At 44.8% G+C, this 22,656-nt stretch overlaps 1 protein-coding gene and 1 long non-coding RNA gene across 2 annotated transcripts; both read right to left on the reverse strand.

Moving 5' to 3' along the window:
* Positions 1-104: 104 nt before the first annotated feature.
* LOC142886186 (uncharacterized) lies at positions 105-2,044 on the reverse strand. Its single transcript, XR_012926390.1, has 7 exons — positions 1,926-2,044; positions 1,611-1,810; positions 1,399-1,511; positions 1,115-1,221; positions 661-837; positions 296-504; positions 105-193 (listed from the first exon to the last, which is right to left on the reverse strand). It is a non-coding gene; the product is annotated as an uncharacterized LOC142886186 (long non-coding RNA).
* Positions 2,045-8,267: 6,223 nt separating this feature from the next.
* tpo (thyroid peroxidase) lies at positions 8,268-22,656 on the reverse strand. Its single transcript, XM_076023446.1, has 12 exons — positions 22,466-22,656; positions 22,222-22,388; positions 21,450-21,579; positions 20,587-20,716; positions 19,191-19,391; positions 18,119-18,616; positions 13,201-13,459; positions 11,211-11,381; positions 10,100-10,337; positions 9,681-9,889; positions 9,365-9,538; positions 8,268-8,387 (listed from the first exon to the last, which is right to left on the reverse strand). Exons 1-12 carry the CDS (start codon positions 22,645-22,647, stop codon positions 8,374-8,376), a joined length of 2,373 nt encoding a protein of 790 aa, XP_075879561.1. The 5' UTR covers positions 22,648-22,656; the 3' UTR covers positions 8,268-8,373.

Below are 22,656 nucleotides of genomic sequence, written 5' to 3' on the forward strand. Positions count from 1 at the left end.
TTACCTCAGAGGAGGGTGGAATTGAACAAGCTGCAGAAGAGAGAGTAGTAATAAATACCTGGCGTTAGGTCAACTGTTCATCATGTTGCGCCACATACCTGAATACGCATTTTGGAGTGCCTCTATGCCTGCCCTCAGATTGTGTGAAAGGTGCAGCGGCAGTGATTGCAAACTTTGCTCCAGGCCGCCCAGTCTGAAAGTCAATGGGCAACCTTAGCGTGGACTCTGCACACTCAAATTTACATCAGGCAGCACAACAATCTGCGTATGTGGACTTGCTAGTAACATTTCTCACATTGCCGCGTAGGATTCACAGCTGATGTTGCGTGGAATGAAGTCCACGCTGACAGGACCGAAGCTTGGCAGCAGTGTGAACAAATACCATTTGAACCAGAGAGCAAATTCAGCTGACTGGAAGCGTTGAAAGTCCTGAGCAAGAGCTGCCAAGGTCACGTTCAACATTGCGTCTCGCACTCCCACGTTTTCCAGGAAGGTGATGTTCCTCTGGTGATGCAAAAGAATCCTGTTTTAATTTTGCGGCCACAAATCTCCCTACTGACTTCATTTCAGAGAGAAAACATTCATGCCGGCACATCCACGTGGACATCAAACACTGCCTTCTGTCATGAAAGTAGGACAGTCATCAAACCAAGTAGTCACCCGATCACTGATGTTTGCAAATTCCTGGAAAAATTCCTCAAGTTGGCCATCATCCTGGCGCTCTGTCAGGCCTGTTAAGACTTCCCTCGCTATGGTCTCGTTCACATAAGCAGGGCTGTTTGTATCCAAAAGCAACGCCGCTGTCTGAGATGGTGTCAGCTGATTCAGAACAGCCACCTGATGACACAAACAAAGACATGTCAGCTGCCCTCCTCTCTGGCACTGCGATTCTTTTCACCCTCGTCAATTGTCCAAGTATAGGCTCCAGCAGAGCCCCGTGACCCTGAGTTCAGGATTAAGCCGGTATTGAGGATGGATGGATGGATGGATGGATGGATGGATGGAGGATGGATGGATGGATGGATGGATGGATGGATGGATGGAAATTGTCCCAGTTTGGACTCTTGTGTACCAAGAACATACACATGGCCAGACAGTGACTTGGATGACTTACCCCAGAAATGTTAAAGCCTGTGAGGTCAGCGTACGATAGATTCTGGGAAAATGCAGCAAAGTTTTGTTGAAGCCATTCAGCGTCACTCTCATTTTCCAGTCTGCAACCTGTAGTCCGTAGAGGAAGAGTTTGACATTTGGTAGGAGCAAGGACCGTTTGCCACCGAAAGCCATGGTGCAAGTTGTTGTCAGTGTCACCTCAGCAAATCTTTGCGCAACTTGAGGTTCACAATGTGCAACTGGCACAAGTTAGAATGAGCTGGAAGAAAAGTACTTCAACACTACCTGGACGGTTGCCAGTGGATGCAGGATTGTTGAGATATTGCAGCATAACTGATGCAAGGTTTTGTCGTCTCTGTGGCGTCATCGCTGGACTGACTGTGGTCAACCCAGACACCCTGCAGCAGCAACAACAACAAGCACATTTTCTTAGCTTCTGATGACTGCTTTGTCCTTTGGTCGGGTAAAATGTGCCACGCTCATGATGTTTTACTCACACAATGCGGTAATTTGTGCAGTTTAGGTAAGAGGTTGTGCTTGAAAGCATCTTCGCGGTGAAACTGGAAAGCAGGGGAATCAGTCTTTGACGGAAACAGAGACGCCACAGATTCGGAGTGAAGCCAGAGAAACTCCTTCTGATGACGGTAAAGGTCCTGTTCATCAGGCGGTCTCTCACGACAGGTGGGAAATCAGGGACCTGCCAAAGGTCAGCAAGATAGGAGTTTGCCTCACAGGTCCATGGAAACGCCTGTATGTTTCCCACGACACAAGATCTCGGCTGTCATTCTTTCCCCAGTGTCAGGTTACTCTACCGTTTCATTTGCTGACAGTTGTTCCAGAAATTGGTCCACATTTTGGAAAGCATCTTTCCCCTCAAGTACGTCAAAGATCTGGTCGATTTGTTCAGTGTCCAGATTGAGCCCTGAGCTCACTGTCAACTGTGCCAGCTGAGTAGGCACCAGCAATGTCAACGCTTCAGCCTGAAAAAGGGAATGACGATGACATAAGTTAGCAAGGACACGTGAGAGACGGAGTAAGACGGGTCTCCTTAGGAAGAGACTACTGCAGTCAGAACGTACGCTGGAGAAGTTGGAATTGAGGGCCAGCAAATCCTCCAGTGTTGCAAATTTAGAGAAATTGCCAAGGTTTGCCTGAATCCACTCTGTACTGGACATGTTGCGAGAGACGCAGCCAGGCTCTGCAAAGAAGGGAAAGCTTTCAGTTAGCTGGGGCCACCACTGTAGGTACTTTTTCCAGTCAACAAATATTTTAGTAGGAGATGAATAGTTTTCCATTTCTAGAGATTGTCAATGTCAGAATTTAATATTTTCATTGTCTCATGCAATTTTTTACCTGGCAAGTTCTGACGGGACAGGTAGAATTTTATGAAGGATGTGTAGAGTAGTTTCCTTTCAGCTTCCTGGGGATGCTGCGTTTCTTCATTCAAGGCAATGATCCTTCATAAACAAGATTGTATTAAATTCTACCAAAGCCGAAACAATTCAGTTCCATTGTCAAAACAAAAACCCAATACACATCTCCTTAGCAGGAAATTGATGAGTCACAATGCTTGCTTATTTATTTCTGGACCACAGTAAGTGAGACGGGATCAAGCAACCAAGCAACTTTGTTTTGAACTCACAGCTCCTGGAAAGTCCTACAGCTGAAGTTTTGACTGCCAAGCTGCGTCAGGAAGTTTGCATCCACGAGAGGCAACAGGGGGGCCATTTTCAGCGAAAACCACAATCTGATGAACCTGGAGTCACTGTGGTTCCCCACACTTAGACTCTCCAACACACCAAATATATCCAGGAGATTTGAGCCAGATTGATTCATGTCCTTCAGGGAAATAAATATTGGAGATTTAACATTTCTAATCATTTGGAATACCACTTTGTCAAAACTGAAACGTGATATAAATACATGTATAACAATCCATCAAATTTATTGTCAAACATAAACAATTATGGGTAGAAGCGTGGCAAATAGAGTGATTTCCCTACCAGTTCAAAGAAAACTTTCAAAGTGGACTCCATAATCTGCCTGAGGTGTTGTTCCAGCTCGCTGCTTTTGTTTTGAAGTGTATTGTTCCGGTCAACTTTGCAATACAGCTGCCCTGCCAGTGTGTCCACTGCAGAGGATATCTAAGAAGAAACAAGTACAAATTGAACAGTTCAGTACAGAGATTCATGACAGCAGAGGAACACAAGAGGGTGTGATAAGCCAGTACTGGTAATCATGGATAATTTAAGTCTTGGCAGTGCAACATAGTGTGCACTCTGAAATTCAAATCCTTACTTTGTGACTTGCAATGTGTAGATCTGTTGCATTGCAGGCCTCCTGGATGTGAGAGCTGCTGTCAGAATCAGAGGTGAAGACAAAGCTGAATCAAGTGTTCAACCGTGGGTTTTGAATGTGTGAGATGAAACATTTGGTTTATAAACTTTTTCTCAAAAACATATTTTCTTACCTGTTTGATGATTGCCCTGTAATATATATATTAAAAAAAAGTTTCATTACATTACTACAATGATCACCATTTTGATGTTGTTTTTATTATCATAAGATAACTTACTTGGTGTAGTTGCCAACTAAAATACACATGAAAAAAAATTGAGACATATGGTTTTTACTTTTTTGTGCCAAGGAAATATGAGCAGCAAAAATCTAAGGTTCAAAAGACAATAATACTCACAGTTGAAGATACTAGTGTTGTTAAACATACTGAGGGAACAAAAACACACACACACACACACACACACACACACACACACACACACACACACACACATGTATATTAACATAAATGATAAGAATCATTCTCAGCTCATTCTCAACACAACTCAAAGGGCATTGACACTTACGTATCCAAGCTGCTGACACCAGCAGAACCTGGCCAGAGGTTCTGCTTCCACCTTCCACCACGAGCATGGTGGACCACCCTGACGTCCTGCAACTACTTTCTTCTGTTTGCTTTTTTGTTTGCTTTTTCTTTAGTTTGAAAAGAAAAGAAAAACAAATGTTTCACTGTGTGAAAGCAATTTCTTAGTGTTACATAATCCCAAATAATTAAAATTTGAACGTATGATATGAAAAGATTATACATATATATATTTATGTATATGTATATATATACATATACATATATATATATATATATATATGTATATATATATATATATATATATATATATATATATATATATATATATGTATATATATATATATATATATATATATACATATATATATATATATAAATTTTAATACTCAGTATCAATGAACCTCAGGGAAATTATAGGCAAAGTAAGCAAATCAATGGTGTGATTTGAGTCATATATTCTCTATATATTCCTTTCCTTTATATATTCATAGAAGAATTGCAACATTGAAGGTAGTACAAAAACACAAACACAAAAAAAAAATACAAAACTCAACAAACAAACACAAAATACAAAACTGACCTCTGTCTTCCTGGCTGCACTGTTTTGATTCCAGAAAACAGTGAGGTTCTGAGCCTCTCCTCGTCCTCCTCCTTTGTTTTATACAGCAGGTGCATTTTTAGGTGGGGCAAATTCCTGATCAAATCTCCAGTGAGCAGTAGTTCAAAAAGTAGTTCAAAATATAAGATGATTATGTTTACCCTGTAAAATTCTGATCCCTTGAGCCTACAGGTATTAACATTGAATAAACTGGATAATAAACAAACGATTAATTGCCATATGATTTGCATTCAAAAGATTTCTGCTCGTATTCAGACGACAAGGCCAAACGTTTCGAACTGATCTTGACATAATTGCAAATGTAGAGCTCAGACGACATAATTTCGATAGACCCAAATAACAAGCAAATAACAGACTAACTGGACTAACTAAAAAAAACAACAACTAATGGAACAAATCTTAAAAAATGGAAAAAGTGTTAGTATTTTTTTCAGTGCACCTTTTTCCAATGTGCGAAATGTGACATTTTCCGTCCACCATGCAAAAAAGCTGTAAACATGAGATGATGCTCACATCATGCATCCGTGCGAGCCACAGCTGTGGCACTGAGTTGTCTTTCCACATGACACTCACAGTCTAAAATAAACAGCCGTTGTCACGGGAGAAAGTAGAAAATCTTGTCAGAATGCAATGTTGTTGTTTGTCTCTCAGGTTGTTGTCATAATTCATCTTATCTATTTTTTTTATTTATTTTTTCTTGGAAGACAAAGACCAGCAGGCGTTGTTGTTGGTGTTTCTCACTGAAATATTTGGCTCCAAGTGGAAGCCAAGGCGCTGTCATTTATTGCAGCTTTTGGTTTGGGGTGCGTCACATAAACAATAGAGGGAGTGAAGAGGTATTGACAGACGGAATCAAGAATAGAAATGTCGTGTGTCAGTGATTCTTTTATTTGGCCTGTCAAAACAGTGTGCAGAGAACTTATTTACTTTGTGACACTGACAGACAGGTTATCGTGTTTGAAAGACACGTTCGGTTTCTTCAAACTTTAATCAAAATGTTGTGTCTTGAAAGGATTTTAGCCTGAAACGTAACTTGATGTTCATTAATTAATTGATTATTTTCTTCTTCCCTATGTCCTGTCTGGCAATAATGACAAGCAGGATGCTCTGAATGTCTGTATATGATGGCTGACAAATGTGTTCTCAAAGGTAGAACTTGAGACTGACATAAGAGTGTGAATCACACAGGTCAGTTCAGGAACTACGCGTTGAGTAGTGCTATTATATTAATAACATTATGGCCAAGACTGGACTGAGGGAGGCGCAGGGAGTAAAAGAGAAAACAGAAGGGGGACCTAGGTAAGCGGTTTATGGGGGAAGGGGGATAGAGAGACACAGGGATAGCAATTAAGAAAAGCAGCATTAACAAAAGCACACATTTGAGCTGCGTCACAGGTTGAGCAAAAAAAAAAAAAAAAAGAAAAGAAAAAAGTTGATGTTGAACTTAAAACTCTCACTCTTAAAAAAAAGTAAATGATGATCACTGTCCAGTCCTGCGTCAGTTAAGCAAATTCATCAGTTTCCACAGTCTGTCTGTGTTGCTTCTTCAGTTTTGAATTCTTTTTTTGTGGGACCAGGTGGCCCAAAAGGTGGCTTTTTTATTTTATTTATTTATTTTTTTAATTTTAATAAAGTATCTTCTCAGACATACTTCCAGAGAGATCCCCTTTGTTAGAGCTGGTCACGTGTCCAGTTTTTAACAGGAGGTACCAATTCTTTTAGAATGTGGAAATGTGGAACAAGACATAAGCGAACTAAGTGACGGCTTAGGGCACCAAGGCCACTAGGGGGCCCCCAAGAGCAATAAAAAAATCAAGGATATATTATTGTACAAAAACACACTTTCAACAGAGTGCAGCAGCTGATGTAGACCTAGTGATTATTAATGCCTCTGTAGCTAAAGCTTCGCTGCACCGGTGCCTCCTGCCAAGAAAAAAAAAAAAAAGAAAGTCTAACACCGGCTCCCAACATGCAGTACACACTGCGCATCCAAAGCACAGGTGGTTAGGCGAAACAATGTCGCAAAAAAGGACATATCCCTCAGGAGCAGAGAAAAGAAAAAGGAAGAAAGAGGAAGAGGAGAAAAAATGCAGAGATAAAGGTATGTTTGCAATGGGAGTGCAATGGTTACAGAGATGGAGAACCTTCCAGAACTCCCTAAAGCACAGATGACCCCATTTGAACTGCTCACTTACCTCTCTCAAAATGAGATGTGTGAGTTGTACCCAGATCTATGGGTAGCTCTCCGGATAGCCTGCACTCTCCCTGTGGCAGTTGCTTCTGCAGAGCGCAGCTTTTCCAAGCTCAAATTGATCAAGAACTACTTGAGATCTTCCATGACAAGAAGGACTGAGTGGACTGGCAGTGATTAGTATCAAAAACAAAGTTGCCCATCAGATTTCTTACAGTGATGTCATAATAAGTGACTTTGCTTCTCGTAAAGCCAGGAAGCACAGGTTTTAGGAGTGGGTGGTTTTAAGACCTAATCATTCAACTTTATATTTGTTTGTTTTTTTAGACCATTTGTGTTACCTTGTTTCAGGTAACTGTTCATTTATGATGCATTAATTGAAATTATTCGTATTAACTTTGCATTGGTATTACTTATGTTTCTGATTATTTTACCTTTGGAGATACAGCAACAGCATAATTTCAACGTGGAATACATACATGTGTAAAGACATGTCAGGCCGTCAATAGGATGTAAACAACACTGCCAGAGCTGCATTGAACTCATTGTGGGTGTGTGAATGATCAGCAATCAATATTGGCTGAAATAGAGGGCCCCAAAATCACATTTTGCTTAGGGCCCCATGGAGGCTTGGGGCGGCCCTGTGTGGAACAATGTCTTTTAGATGTAGATATGTAAGAGACAGAACAAGATTCTCGGGTTGTTGTCAAGTTCTCCCATGCGATGACTTGATGAAATGGTATGTGGACACCACACTGGATTCCATTGTTAGGAGTTCACCAGTCATTATGATTGTCAACAGCACACAATCAATACCTAACCCACCAAACAAACAGGTGATGCAGTTTTTACGAGGAAATACAGCCATAAGAAGCTGTTGTGCGACACAAAATGACGTGCGACGCGGCAGCGAGGGGCGGAGTCAGAAGTGACACCGCGCTGAAGTATTGAGGGGAGACAGACGAGAAATGGAAGTGGACAAAAACAAGAGGTTTTTGATGGCTGCTACGACTGACTGTCAGGGTTTGCTGTCTGTGAGGGAGAGCTGCGGAGAAAACTCAGCTCGGCCCAGGACGCTGTATTTTACGTTATAAACGAGGCCCCAAAAGACAGACACACCATCCAATGCTAGCTGGGTCACGCTAGTCACGCTAGGCTGACAAACGCTTTTAGAATAAATACTGGAAAATGTAAGGAACGAATAACAAGATGCATTGTTTTAATAATTCGGTCAAATTTAATATACTTTATTGCAAGACAGTAAGAGTTTTCAGACATTTTTCAAGAAAAGAAAGAGCTGTATATTCTTCTTCTTCTTCTTCTTCTTCTTCTTCTTCTTCTTCTTCTTCTTATTATTATTATTATTATTATTATTATTATTATTATTATTATTATTACTATTATTATGATTATGATGACTATAGTAATAATAATAACAATAATGATAATAATGATAATTATATAGGGAAAGGAAATCACTCAGTCCACTGACACATTTCATCTGAAAAATTATGTAATTCAATAAAACAAGAACATGAAACTCTTCTGAAAACTGCAGCCGTCATCCTAGTGTCGATTACCTGCAGGGAGCACAAACATTGGGATTCCGTCATAAAACACAACAAACAATCCTGACATGCAAAACTAAGAACTAAGTTCTTGAGGACTTCTTGGCACGGGTCCAAGCTTCCTCATACTCACACCGCGAAGCCCTGCCATGCCCTCAAATCACCCCACCCTGCATTGTCGTGCGAGTTTTCCCAGCAACAGCGACGCACCAATCTTTAATAAACCTTTTGAACTGCATCGGTGGTTGTCGCGCATTTGAGTCCACCAACACCTGACACAAACCAGTTCATCCTGTAGTTTTGAAGGTTGCTTCGTCAAGTTTTGACAAGTACCCTCGTAATTACACACAAGCACATGGAAATAACAATAATTAGGTCTAAACTATTATTATCATCGTTATTTTTCTATACAAACCGTGCTATTATACAATAGAAGTGCGCGTGCTGTAATAATCAAGATGATCAAATTACATAATGTCCATAATTAACAAAAAGCTGTCATAGTGCCATCCCACGCACACTTTTTTATAGAACCCGAACTAATCCAAGCTCGGGCGACACGGTGGAATACAGACCCACTATTTACACACATGTGCAACATTTATTTGTCTTCATTTGTTTAAAAATATCTTGAGGAACTCTATCAAGACTCTCTTAAAGATGTCTTAATAGTTGCTATGGGATTGAAAGACTTTCACTGGCACCAGCAGGTGGCAGTAAATCTCCAGACACAATGCGGAGACGGAAGTGCAGAGGGAGATCTCATCCTCCTCTGCATCGTTCGGACACTTCTCTCTGCTTCACCCGCCGCCAAGATGAAGCAGTATAAACAACACAGACTTTCTGTCATCATCCTCATCTCATCATCATCATCATCATCATCGTCGTCATCATCATCATCATCATCCGCAGAGGTGGTGGACTTTGTCCACTCGCCACACGACAAACACGGCGAGAGCAGCTGGCGTGAGAAAGAGGCGGGGCCGCACCTGCACACCGCGGGGGCTGCTGGCTCCACCGATGTCCCTCACAGACTATCGCAGCTGCACCCACCAACTTGAAACCATGGTAACAGGAGTAGCGCGCCACCGGCCTTCCGGATGCAGAGGACAGAATGAAATCCCCGTTCTTTATGATTCCCGGAGGGCTGCAGACTTCCAGGCCTGCGAGGTAGCGATATGAAATTTTTTGCGTGAAAATGCAAACGTGGGAAGGCAGTGTTTGAAAGTTTTCCAGGAGATTTTGCTTTGTTTTTAGTTGTTTTGTTTTGTTTTATTTTGGGTTTTTTTTAAACCACACACACACCTGAGCTCGCCTCTTCTCTCCAGGCTTCCAGGTCAACTGATGGAATGAGGTCGCAGGAGACGTAGCCAGAGGGGAATTTGTGGAAGGTGAAAGCGTCCCGAGGCAGTTCCCCGATGTCACTGTTGTCGCAGACGACGCGAGACAAGGAGCCACTGAGCAGCTCCGCCCTCTGCCGCCAGGTAAACACTCCTTCAGCCTCCCACCAGAACCTGCGAGAATTCAACTGGTGGCAGCTATCAAAGACACTTAATACATTTAAAGTTCAAAAGAAATTATCCTGCAAAATGTGTCTCAGAAGTTTAACAGCAGCACATCTTAGGGGCTGTAGGTGCAGAACGTTTCATCCTCAGGAAATCCCAAGGCAACCTAGATGACAAATTAAGGGCTGTTTTTTTTTTTTTAAGCTACTGTTGGTTTACCTGTCGCCGTCCCGTAGTGCTTTCATCTGCCTCCCGATCAGGCAGGCGAAGAGCGGCCCGGTTCTCGAGCCCGGTAGCAGCTTCTCCACCAGGCCTCCCAGCCAGACGTCAATGTTGTCGGGTTGTTTGTACGCTTTGAAAATCTTCTCGGCGATGCGGCCGTCGCTCGTGACCTCTTTGAAGTCACTCAGAGTCTCAATTCGCTTCAGTCCACAGAAAGTTCTCCATCTGTTGTATCCTGCAAAGTAGGAGATGGAAAAAAAAAGTATATATATATATATATATATATATATATATGTATATATATATATATATATGTATATATGTATATATATATATATATATGTATATATATATATATATATATATATATATATATATATATATATGTATATACATATATATATATATATACATATATATATATATATACATATATATATATATATGTATATACATATATATATGTATATACATATATATATATATATACATATATATATATATATATACATATATATATATATATATACATATATATATATATATATATATATATGTATATATACATATAGATATATATATATATACACACACACACACACATATATATATATATATATATATATATATATATGTACATACATATGTACAGCCTCAATACAATGTCATCCATCCATAAAATGTAATATATGTATGTATGTATACACATGCAGACATACATACATATTTAAATGTATACATGTATATAAATATACCTATATTTATATATGTATATACATATATATATATTTTAGTTTAGTCAATAGCGCTCTTGCTATGTCGCTCATTAAGCTGCCTTTAGCCTTAATAACCTGCTTATTACTCATCCAGTTTGTTTCTTTTGGAACTTTAGTTATGACAGTGACAATAAAGAGAGAGCGGCCTTTAACCCTGATCTATGTCATCGCCTCGCTCAGAATAGGTGGACGGGCGCCTTGTTTGCCATTGAAGAGCGCACACATTAACGTCGGTGTGCGGACAAGGAGGGTGAAACCACCAAGCAGCCACCGAAACTCCTCTGAACAGCCGGATCAGATTCTATTGCTGTGTTGTCGGCCCACCCTCTTACCTGGGAGCGCATGGTCTCGTCCCCTCTGCAGGTTGAGTGATGCCAGGTCCAGGTGCCGCGGCACGTTGAGGACGACCAGCCTCTCCGTCAGCTCGTCCGTCACCATGTTGGGGCCAATGGCGGACGCCGCCGCACTTCCGATCCCGCCCCTCAGCACGGGCTCAATGCCACCTGCACGGCACAGCAATGTATACGTATATATATATATATATATATATATACATATATATATATATATACATATATATATAAGAATGTGGGTCTTCAGACTCCACCAGTTGAGGACCACTGATGTTCACTGGCCAGCAGGAGCTTCCTGTCTTCCTCTCACTGCTGGCACCTGGTCCACAGTTCCCACCTGTTTGACCCTAAAAGGCCCCAAAGAGCAACATGCCGACTATCTGAAAACAACTCAGAAATCCAATTTAAAACCTCCCTTGGATCCATTAATGCACTGCAGGGATTGCCCTTGGGAAGTTCCTAAAGAATAACCAAACAGGATGTTCTTCTGGCTCTGAACCCCCCCTCAAGCCCCCTCTTCAAAAAAAAAAAAAAAAAAAAAAAAAAAGAGCGAAAAAGATTTAAACAGGAACGTTAGTCGAGGGCGATTTCCTTTGAAGGGCATGTACATCTCGATGCCGTACACCATGCAGGTGTGCCTGTCAATCCTAAACTTGGATTTGCCATATCCCGGAGGGCTCATGTTCATCCAAACAGTTTCCCCTGAACAAATAGAGTGAACGGACGGCTGTGGGTGAACACCCAGCTTGTCATGACAGCACATAGTTTCATGAAAGTTCTAATGCTCGCTGGCGACTCTGCTGAAGTGCACACTGCTGCTGCTGCTGCTGCTGCTGCTGCTCGTCACGGCGCCTAGGAAGAACCTCAAGCTCAGTAAGCTTATGTGGGTGACACAGCCTCTTTAATCCACTGAAGTGCCGATGCAGCAAAGATGTGTTTATGCCAAAAGGTAATATAGCTACTCAGAGATACAGAGACAAATTGTGCATGGATGTGTGCACAGCGGAACTTTTAACCTTATTCATAATCTTATTCATGAAGCCGAGGATGGAAACACTGTGACTTGAAGTACTGAGATCTAATTTCACAAAGGTGGTACACAAAGGTTGTCTAGCGAGCGTGCTGGAGAAAAAGGGCGCAGATTAGATAGAAACTTCCCAGACATGTGAAGGTCTTGAATTTCTGTTGCTTTGTATGGCTTTGTTGATATGCACTAATGATGAAGGAAAAAACTGAACGTTAGCGGAGGTTGGCTAACAACGGATCATGTGTGTTCTGCAAGCGCTTCAAATGTCAAAACATTCTTCTGAAGTGAAGATTTCACTGTAATCATTCACCGTTGGTGACAAAGTGGGAAACCTCAGGGGAGTCGTAGTATCTTCGAGTCATGGCGAAACCAGTGCACAGTGCGCTGGGCGACCTGACACCAAATAGTTCACGCCAGGATAGGTCAGGATCATTTTTTCTTTACATTTTGCTATTTACAATTGTGCAGCTGAGAAACTGAATTTTCGATCCATCTATCTATCTGTCCATCCGTCCAACCATTCGTCCGTCCGTCTATCCGTCTGTCCATCCGTCCGTCTATCTATCTGTCCGTCCATCTATCATTCATCTGTCCGTCTATCTATCCATCCGTCTATCCATCTGTCCATCCATCTGTCTATCCATCTATCCATCCGCCTATCTATCCATCCATTCATCCGTCTATCTGTCCGTCCGTCTATCTATCTATCTATCTATCTATCTATCTATCTATCTATCTATCTATCTATCTATCAATACCACTGAGAGGGGAAGGGTAATGTGGGTCGGAGGATCAACTGTCCCTTAATGGGTATAAACGATCCATGATAATCTGTTGAAAATCAGTGTCCGCACTTTTCTGTCAAGTGCGGCCAATCATTTCAGAGCCGGGCCACGGTCGACCTGAACCACGGCCGGCCCGTGTCGGCGAGAGCGCGCTGACCTTCTCTGACGATCCTCCACGGGCTGAAGAAGGTGCTGTGCAGGCTCAGGTGCGGGAAGCGCTCGTCCTCCTGGAAGCTCTGGTTGAGTCTCCTGAGGACTGGAGGGACGGTGGCGTGGCCGAACCTGAAGGCGGCGGTGGCGAAGACGTTGGAGGCCGACGGGTCCGTCGTGCGGTCGTATCCCCCGTAGGACCCGACGTGACGTTCAAAGGACTCGGGGCCGAGGATTTTCGGGACGTAATCTCTCATGGTGATGATCTGCAGGACCGAGAAGGGGCCCGGGGGGGCGGGGGGGGGCAAACAGGGATGATGAAGAATCGGATGGGATCATCTTTTCTGGGGTGACAGCGCAGGAAGTCTGGACAAGAACATCACCTGGCGGGGGGGAAAAGAGGAAGACGCTATAATAGTGCAGCTCCAGCAGTGAAGGAGCCCCGTGGGACTTGGTGGCAGATGAGTATCTCTGTCGCTCGGACGAATGATTGCGTATTTGTTTCCTCACAGTTCGGCTCAAAGAATTCCATCTGTCCTCATGACTATTTATAAAGGCCTCGGTTCACCGCTTGAATCTTAATGCACTTCGCAAACGTATAGACTCCCTCGCACACGCTCCGCCAACGCCTCACATTTGAACCAATGTATTTTTTTTTTTGTGCGTGTGCGTTGTTGTTGTGGCAGTTGCACTTGCTTTTAATGACCCTGACATTTCAGAGCGCTAAACTCGTCCGCTTCATGCCCGGGATCGGACTACAGGCTGTCTCAGCTTCACCGGCAGGCCTCCACGCTGGGTGAAGCAGCCGCCGATGATAAATGTCTCCTTCGTCTTGGTCTGGGGCCTCTCTAGGGAGCCGGAACATTTGAGTTCACAGCACCACACACGCTTAACAGGTGAGGAGGGACAAGGAGTTGCCAGGCACCGGGCACTGAAGTCCACAGCGAGGCCACGAGCATCACTGAAGCGAACTGAGGAACGAGCATCTTACCGTAATCTTTCATCTTATTCTCTATCCTGTCACTGATGTTTACTATTTATTGCAATATTCTAACGAAAAGAACTTGGACAACAGCAGGCAGCATGATCTATTTTATAGGGAACAAGGTACATAAATGGACACTTATGTCCCAGTGGCAAGAGAGGAGTTCAGTTCGTCTGTCTTTTCAGCCATGCAAACAACAACACTGTTTTCCACTGCCCTCTGCTGGTCACATGCTCCATGCATTCAACCGGCGCTGGTTACTTTCTTTCTCTTCTGGTATTTCCAGACGCGCAAGGTGATTTCTTCTAGCTGAGGGCGAGTATCTCGGCCCTTGCACGGACGACTTAATTTAGACTGCCGCGAAACATATATTGGCACAAAAAGATTCAGAGCATCAGTCTGTTAAAAGCCAGTTCTGCAATAGCGGGGCAGTGGTCTGGGTTCAGCAAAGTGGAGCTGCAGCCAAACTGGGTGCAGACACACACACACACACACACACACACACACACACACACACACACCATGGCTTTTTATTTCCTGTTGTCTCACAAAGAACAGGTCTATACGCTGCACTCTAATGGCTTCTGACCTTTCTGTTGGTTTTCTTAACCCCCATCTCTCTCTTTATCTCTCTCTCTTTCTCTCTCTCTCACACACACACACGCACACGCTTTGTTGTTTTTTTTTCCGTAAATGGCTGCCCGCAGACGGCCGGTTGGAAGGAAAACTGTTGAAAGCCTCACCTGGCTACCTCCTGACAGGTGAAGCCTTTCAATGGCAACCATGGCCTTGGCGGCCAGCAACAGCTTTTCCCAAGTCTTCTTCAAGTTGATGATGTAAATACCATCACTTTTCCTCTTGTACACGTACTCATCCATCTGTTAATGTTTGTTTTTTGTTTTTTTTGGGTTTTTTTTTTTTCAAATTGCCTTATTTTGGCTTTTCGGCTTGCGTGCCGGTGTGCAATGGCGATTTGGCATTTGCGCGTCGGATAGAATCGTGGCCTGAAGGGGGTGTCATTTTGAAGTTGCCACTGACTTGCACACTTTCAAGTATAGGGGGGGGGAAAAAAGGGGGGGGGGAGTGAAAAATGAAAAATGTTCTATGATTGCGTCATAGTGGGATTGCTCTCCTTGGCTCCACTGATCTCTGCACAGTTCGACATCCCGATTTATGTTTACAAATCTTTGTTTTTCATCTAGGACTCCAGTGGAGCAGCTACTCATGAATAATTGTCCGGAACAAAAACAACCAACAAACAACCATGTAAAGAGAGGCCGATGGACGTCCCTCGCTTTGGCAGAGACAACAACTTCCTAAAGGCAGCGGAACCCTCGGTGACATCACAAAGGAATTGCAGAATGCAAAATGATTGAACGGTTGTCAGAAAACACTTTCAAGTTTACATTATTAGACATAAACGTACAGTTTTAGTTATTGTGAGGTTGCCCCCCCCATAAGTAATTAGGCAAAGGGCTGCCTTCAACTGCTAGCTACCAACTGATTTATTTTTTTTTTTAATCCTTTTTGCCATGACTGGCACCTTGTCCAATAAAAGAGGAGCTCCTTCACAGCTCAGAGAATTTTCCTCTTCCTGGGAAACACAAAAAAAAAAGGGGGAAAGAAAAGAAAATCGATAGTGCTGCAGTCTGCCAGTCTGCAGGCTGGTCAGAGCAGATAGGGCTTCACATTTCAGTCCCCATCAAATACAGGGATTTTCTCGGGTGGTCAGATAATGGCTGCGGTATGTAAATCCTCAGCGAATCTCTTCCCACCGGCAGTCCCTGGCCAGCAACACGCACCGCACCGCACCGCACCGCACCGCACTACATCCGCTGCTTCCTCCACTTTGCATGAAGTCGTTTCCACGTTCTGCAAATCAATGGTGACGTCACAAAGGGTCACCGGTATCACCCTCCGATTAATGACCACCTCACCATTTTAGCAGGAAGAAAGTTACAAGCAGAGGGCTAAATGATTATAGGTAGTTTGTAGTGGCAAACGACAATTTGAGATGTTTCCAAGGTGTTTTTGACGAATAAAATGGAAATGGGCCGTTGAGAAGCTAGTTTCAGAGTTTTTGGCAGGCTTTTATTGCAGCTTTTCAATAGAAAATAAGAGACGGAAAATCACGAGTTTACACAGTTTTCTGACAGGAAGCGTCTGAGCTCGTGTGCAGTGTGTGTGTGCGCGTGTGTGTGTGTGTGTGCTCGAGAGAGAGAGAGAGAGAGAGAGAGAGAGAGAGAGAGAGATCACGATCTGTGCTCTTTTCTCAACTAGAACCAAACCGAATGAGGCAAATATTAATTATTTTGAGACACTTCTGTAAAGAATCTATCTCTTAACCCCCCCCCACCACCACCACCACCACCACCCCCACCCCCTCCACACACACACACGCACACACACACACACACATATACACACAGAAGAGGAAAAAAAAAATCAGAGGAATATTGTAGGACACTGACTCCTCCAGTGGAGCGAAAACGCTTCTTTGCGGACGAGCAACGGCGGACACAGGAATATGAAAACAGGAGGCGGCGTGTGTGAAAACACCTTGTCTGATGAGGTGCCGCCCAATCAGTCCGCAGCCCCTCGTTAGGGAGGATTGTCTGCCAGAGGCCGAGACCGACCGCGACTCGCTGATGCTGCGATGAAGTCGAAGAATACGTCCACATTTGAAGATGGACGGAGACTGTTCAGAGGAACTTGCCGTTGTCCTTAATGGGATTAATAAATCTTGCTTCAATGTGTATATTTTTTTTCAAGTTCAGAAACTTCATAGAATCTCTGGCCGTAACAACAACAGCAGCAGCAACAACAACAACAACAACAACAACAACAACAACCTCAGTTCAGTTGTCAGGAGTTTGTCTCAGGTTTGCCCAGAAATGTTGCACAAAGTTTTCCAAATCTATTTTGCATTATTTATTATTTTTTTTCCAGAACTGTGCCTGATAATAATGCATGCTGCCACTTTGCAAAATGTTTTTTTCTTTAACACTGTGCAGCTGCTGCCATTTGAATACTAATTTACTGCCCCTTTTTTTTTTTTTTTTGTTGCCGCAGCAGCGCTGCTCTGATATAACCACATTTTTACATGCAGCATATGTTGGACTTTGATCTGACAAAAAAAAACAAAACCGTGGTTTATTTTTATCAGCAGTCTGACTCCTGAATTCCTCGGTCAGGGTTTGTTAGTCTGAAAACATTTCCAACGCCCTGTCACAATTTACCCTCCTGAAATATACACTGCCTAAATAATAAATCCCCACTCCCTGCATCTTTAACGGTTCCGTTTACTGCAACGCAAGTGGCTCCAGACAAACACACACACACACACACACACACACACACACACACACACACACACACACACACACACAGATACTGAGACCAACTGAAGACTTGTGGCCAAAGACCCGACAGACAGTGAAACAAGGTGAAACCAGGAAACCGGGTGCAATGGGGATTGCCTGAGCAGCGCTGGTGCTGCTGTTGGAATACGCTAAGAGCAGGAAATTTGTGGTTTGGGCTTCCTGGCCGAGAGTCACCTGACTGGCACCTCGGCTGAAAGTGTCTTTTCTGATGCCGGATACTCTGACAAGTGATCAGAATCATGTTAACATTTTGGCATCGACTCAAAAATGAATTTAAGAAAATTAAAATTGAGATTTTTTTTTCCTTTTTATTTTTAAAGTACAAATACACCAGGACAAAAAAAGTATTTGGCAGCCAGCGATTCTGCATGTTGTTCCATTTAAAAAGAAGAGAGGAAGATAAAACCAAACTGGAACTGTGCCAATGTTGAAGTCTACAATTATACATGTTGCACCATAAAACACACAACATGCAGCAGCCAATCAGTGCTCAGTACCAAAGTGGGGTAAAGGAAAAAGAAAGGAGGGAATGCAAAGCCGCTCCAGCGGTCACCTACCTGGTGCAAAGCTCCGACGACCTTGCGACTTTCTTGGTAGATTGTCTCCGGGTTCCAGTGAGGATTGATGCGTTTCAGCACCTCGGCCACGCGGTTGTGCTCCCTGAGCCACAGCGTGTGCAGGGCGGCGAGCGGCAGGCCTTCGCTGACCCGGCTGTCCCCGGCGCTGAAGCACTCCACCCTCTCGCTCTGTGGCTCCTGGCGGCACGCCGAGGGCACGGCGGCCACAGACGGGAGGTAGGCGCGTCCACCGCCGTCCTGGAACCGCCCGTTGGTCGCCAGCTTCCCGCTCAGGCCGGACAGGTCGCGCAGAGAGCTCTCCAGCTCGGCCGTGTGGCCGTAGACGAGCGAGGCGTCGATGAAGGACGTGATGGCGTTGGTCTGCTGCCTCTGCACCGCCCGGCCCACGTCCTGGCGCCCCCCGCCGTCCAGAGGACAGGCTGCGCTGGAGCGGTAGAAGGGCATGCAGCGCCGCGCGCCGGAGCTAGCGTCCTCAGTCTGAGATGGGAAATAGCTCATCATCTTCATTTTTGAATGCAGACATACTGAGAAGATATCGCTTTGCTTTCTTCACCAACTAGTTGACCAGATTGTTACCTATAGTTTGCAGATTAGCTTGACGCAGCTGAGCGGTGTTACAGCAACTGATCGTAAGCATCTATCCGCGACCATGAGCTAGCCTCCGCAGTACCGTGGCCAAGGCCATTTTACTAACGTTGAACTAAGGCCGTTTTTAGCAAAGTCGCCAGTTGATTGGAGGGCTGACAAGCAGAGACGTACAAGCATCTACGACTGGTTCACTTTTAGCTGCCAGTTTAGCTAAACAAAACCGCAAACTGTACCAAGAATGAAATACGTTGCCGCTGTGGGGCGACAGTGCACACTACCGGAACATTTTTTTTTAGAATTTGACACTTTGACAATTCTTTTAAGGTAATGAAAAAAGATTGTTCCCATTTATATGTGGTTGTGATAAAGTTGGCAGCCTTGGTGCAAGGTCGACATAGATATGCTAACAACGCTATGCCGGTTGAGGAGAGAAAGAGAGGGACGCCTCCCTAAACATTTTTACCTGGATGGGAAAACACGGATGCATGTTTTCACACGTGCTCAGACAGTCGTGGTCCGCCCACAGGGCGGCGCTGGCGGAGCTCTGCGGGGTGAAGGTGATGTCGTGGTCAATGTACTGGCCCCACTCCACCAGCAGCTGGGAGTAGACATTGTCCGTCCCCTTCGTGGAGCCCCTCAGTATTTTCTGGCTGACTTCCCGTGGCTGTCGACAGGGATTAACACTGTCAAGCGGTGATGTGAGCAGCCGGACCACCGAGACCCTCCACTCTACATCCGAATTGATGTTGGCGTCTTAATCATTTTCAGCCGATCAGACGCCTGAGTGGCCAATCGGGGGCCTTTAAACGAGAGAACGAGGCAGGATCCGCACGTACAGTTTATCTTAACACAGCTAGAGGCGGGGTTGCTCTTCAGGGGGCACTGAAGAAAATCAAAATATGGCTCCCAACAAATGGCTCAACCAGTAATGGAGACATCTGGCCAACCGGCTTTGAATCTGTCCAATCACATTCTAAATCCTACTCCATCTCCCTGCCCCCCGGCCCACCCTCTTCCAAACTTCTCCTCTGAGCCATTTCTATGACGGACGTCAGAAACAAACCTTCCCTAACTGGGTTAAACATGGCGCCCAGTGTGTCACATGATATAAGATGGTAAAAGGCCAATCATGCCTCAGTCAAGGTTTATAACAGAAGATTGCTTTCTTTTCTTTTTTTCCCCCCGTGCAAACTAGTTCATTCTTCTATTCATCAAGTTATGTAACAAATAGAATCATGGCATCAGAAAAAAAGACAGAAAAGAAATTAAAAAGAGTGATTTGCCTGCCTAAGCTCCCCTTTATTCCCCAAATCCCCCGCAAAACAAAACTGGCAGGCCATTCAGACGGGCTGAGCGATACGATTAGCCTCCGAGATATTTCCCCCTTTTTCTCGACCTGCTTACGGAAACATGGCACAGTTCAGATCAAAGCTCGTTAATTATCTCCGGCGCTTTGCTCGATTGGTCGCTTGTTTATTGTACGAGGAGCCCTGATACAAATGATGCGCCCCTGATGAGTTGGTCCACTCGGCGTAATGAGCCCGCGAGCTAATTTTGAGCGAGTCGAATTGTGTCTGGGTGGTTTCCACCTGCAGCTTGAGAGCTCGTCCGGCCAGTCGAGGGGACGTGGGGCCTGACTGAAACCGACGCTTCCCGGCCACCGGCACACGGGGAAAATGCAAACGTCATCGTCTAAGAGGGGATAAATCAATGCACCTTTTGGCAGTAAAACTTAAAATGAATGGTTAAAAAAATGAAAATTAAATTGCAGCGTCTGCTTTTTTTGGGCCGGGGTCCGCAGTTCGTAGCTGCTTCAATGCTACTGCCATTTCTCTGCCGGGAGGATGTTGCAGATTTACCGCAGGAAGCTGGAAACCGTTGTGGAGGCGACTGCGGTTCCAACCCTTTGGCTCCGTCTCCCCGTCCTCGTATTCAGCCGGAAGCCATCTGACCAGTGGAGTGTTGGCTGCCCCCCACAGAGGATTTTGCCTTAAAAAAAAAAAAAGGGAATCATAATGACGAAAACAAACCAAAAAAAATACTGCCCTGCGAATGCATCAACGCAATTTGTTTCCTCTGAAAGGATCATCAAGAGTTCAAAGTAATTATATACATATTTAGCGTGGCGGCTAAGTGAGAGGTTTTCTAATTAATGTGAAAATGGTTGCGACGCAGCAGTCATTTGCAGTTTGTTAAGGTGAGAAACACGTTTTAAAGCCAGAAAATAGATAAAAATCTACAAGCAAAGTAATTTTTTCCCCCTCAAAGCTGTGACTGGCAGAAGACTCTGTGATGCTGCTCCACCAGGCTTTGACATCGAAGGATGATGATTTTCCACATCATCATCCTTGGAATCTGGAAATCAGCCCCGTGTGATGTCACAAAAGGCACTGGTGGCTCTCCTACATTAGTGACCACACCCTCAGCGATGTGCTGGCCCTGCCCTACCCTGAGACCAACTTCGTTTCGTTTTTCCCGTCAACATACTGCATGTGGAAGGTCGAGTACAGTGTCAGTTTTGGCAGGAGGCTGCAAACAGAGGGCTAAATATGAAACGCTCCGCCCCAGGCAGCAGATCCTCACTCGGTGCCACGCACTGCTGTAACGCTGCCTTTGCAACTGTGACAGACTTTTATGGTGCACAGGAATTAGTGCAGACTTGCTGTTACTGCGCCACCTGCTGTATTGTAACAGCAGCAGCAGTCAGGAGGCAGCTGGACACCTGTTGTTGCAGAGGCCCGAGATCGTGCGGTACTTGTCCAGGTGGCTGTGTTGGCACACGGAGGTGCTCGGGGCTGGAGGACAGCGAGACAGCGCGGCGAGCAGCTCCACATCCTGCCACGACACCAACGCTGCGGCAGAAGACCACAATCAACGACGTCCGTCATCTGGATTGTTAGTTAAGTTGAGACAGAATTCCAAATCCCTCCAGCGGCTTCAGGTTTGATAGTTTTCACTTTGAAAAACCATAAATCACTCGTGCCTGCCTGTGGCATAACCTAGTTTAACATGGTCATTACCATGTCAGATGCTGGCCGTGGCAGCAGGGCGAACCTGTCCCAGGGGAATCTGTAGGCTCTAACCACAGGGTGGCACCCTGGTTTGGACCAGCGCCAGTTTCACTCTGATGATAACCTGCTGGATGGCCAGCGTGGGAACTCTGACAACAGCTGATCTGAAGTGAGTCATACCCAACATTGGCTGAGTGGAGGACAAAATGACGTCCCTCAGGCTCCCCTACTGGCAGGCTGTAGTACTGGTCAAGCTCCCAGTGCTACTTCCTTTTCCTTCCTTTTCACATACATACAGCAATTATATGTATGTATGTAACATAACATATCACATTTACATACACACAGGTATGTATATGTATATATTGACTGCCAAAGTGAGCAGAAATCTGCCCCCCTCCTGAGCTTTGAATTATTCAGCATTACGAGCATTGCAACTTGGGACAAGAGAACACAGGATTTGGCGGCTTTGAGAGGTTCTACCTGCTGCTCTGACGTCCCTTTCATGTGTCTGCGTCGTCGCTCTGCTCCTCAGGATCTGCAGAGACGTTTGAAAGAGCTCGCCGGCGCTCCACGCCTCCGGGCTCTTGGGCCCGACTTGTCGGTGGAAGTTAAACGTCTGCGAAGAGTCGGGGGCCACACGATCCTCCCTGGACAGCAGATGTTGAGGGGTGAGTCGCAGCATTTGCATGGGAACGCAGTGAAAGTCACGAGTCGGGCGGGTTACCGTCGTCCACGGTGGAGGAAGGCGGTCGCCACCATCTGAAGACCCTCCTGGTGGGAAGAGATCAGCAGCTCTCGGAGCGACGTGGCTGAAAGCGGCGACAGAGTCAGTCGAGGTCGCAGGATTGACCTCTTCACTGACTGGCCATCCGGCCAATCAGCAGCTATTGTTTCACTGTTCATCATCGCGTCAAC

Source organism: Nelusetta ayraudi, unplaced genomic scaffold, assembly GCF_046127955.1.
Source record: "Nelusetta ayraudi isolate G7.1 ecotype Tasmania unplaced genomic scaffold, CSIRO-AGI_Nayr_v1 ptg000015l, whole genome shotgun sequence".
NCBI lineage: Eukaryota > Metazoa > Chordata > Actinopteri > Tetraodontiformes > Monacanthidae > Nelusetta > Nelusetta ayraudi.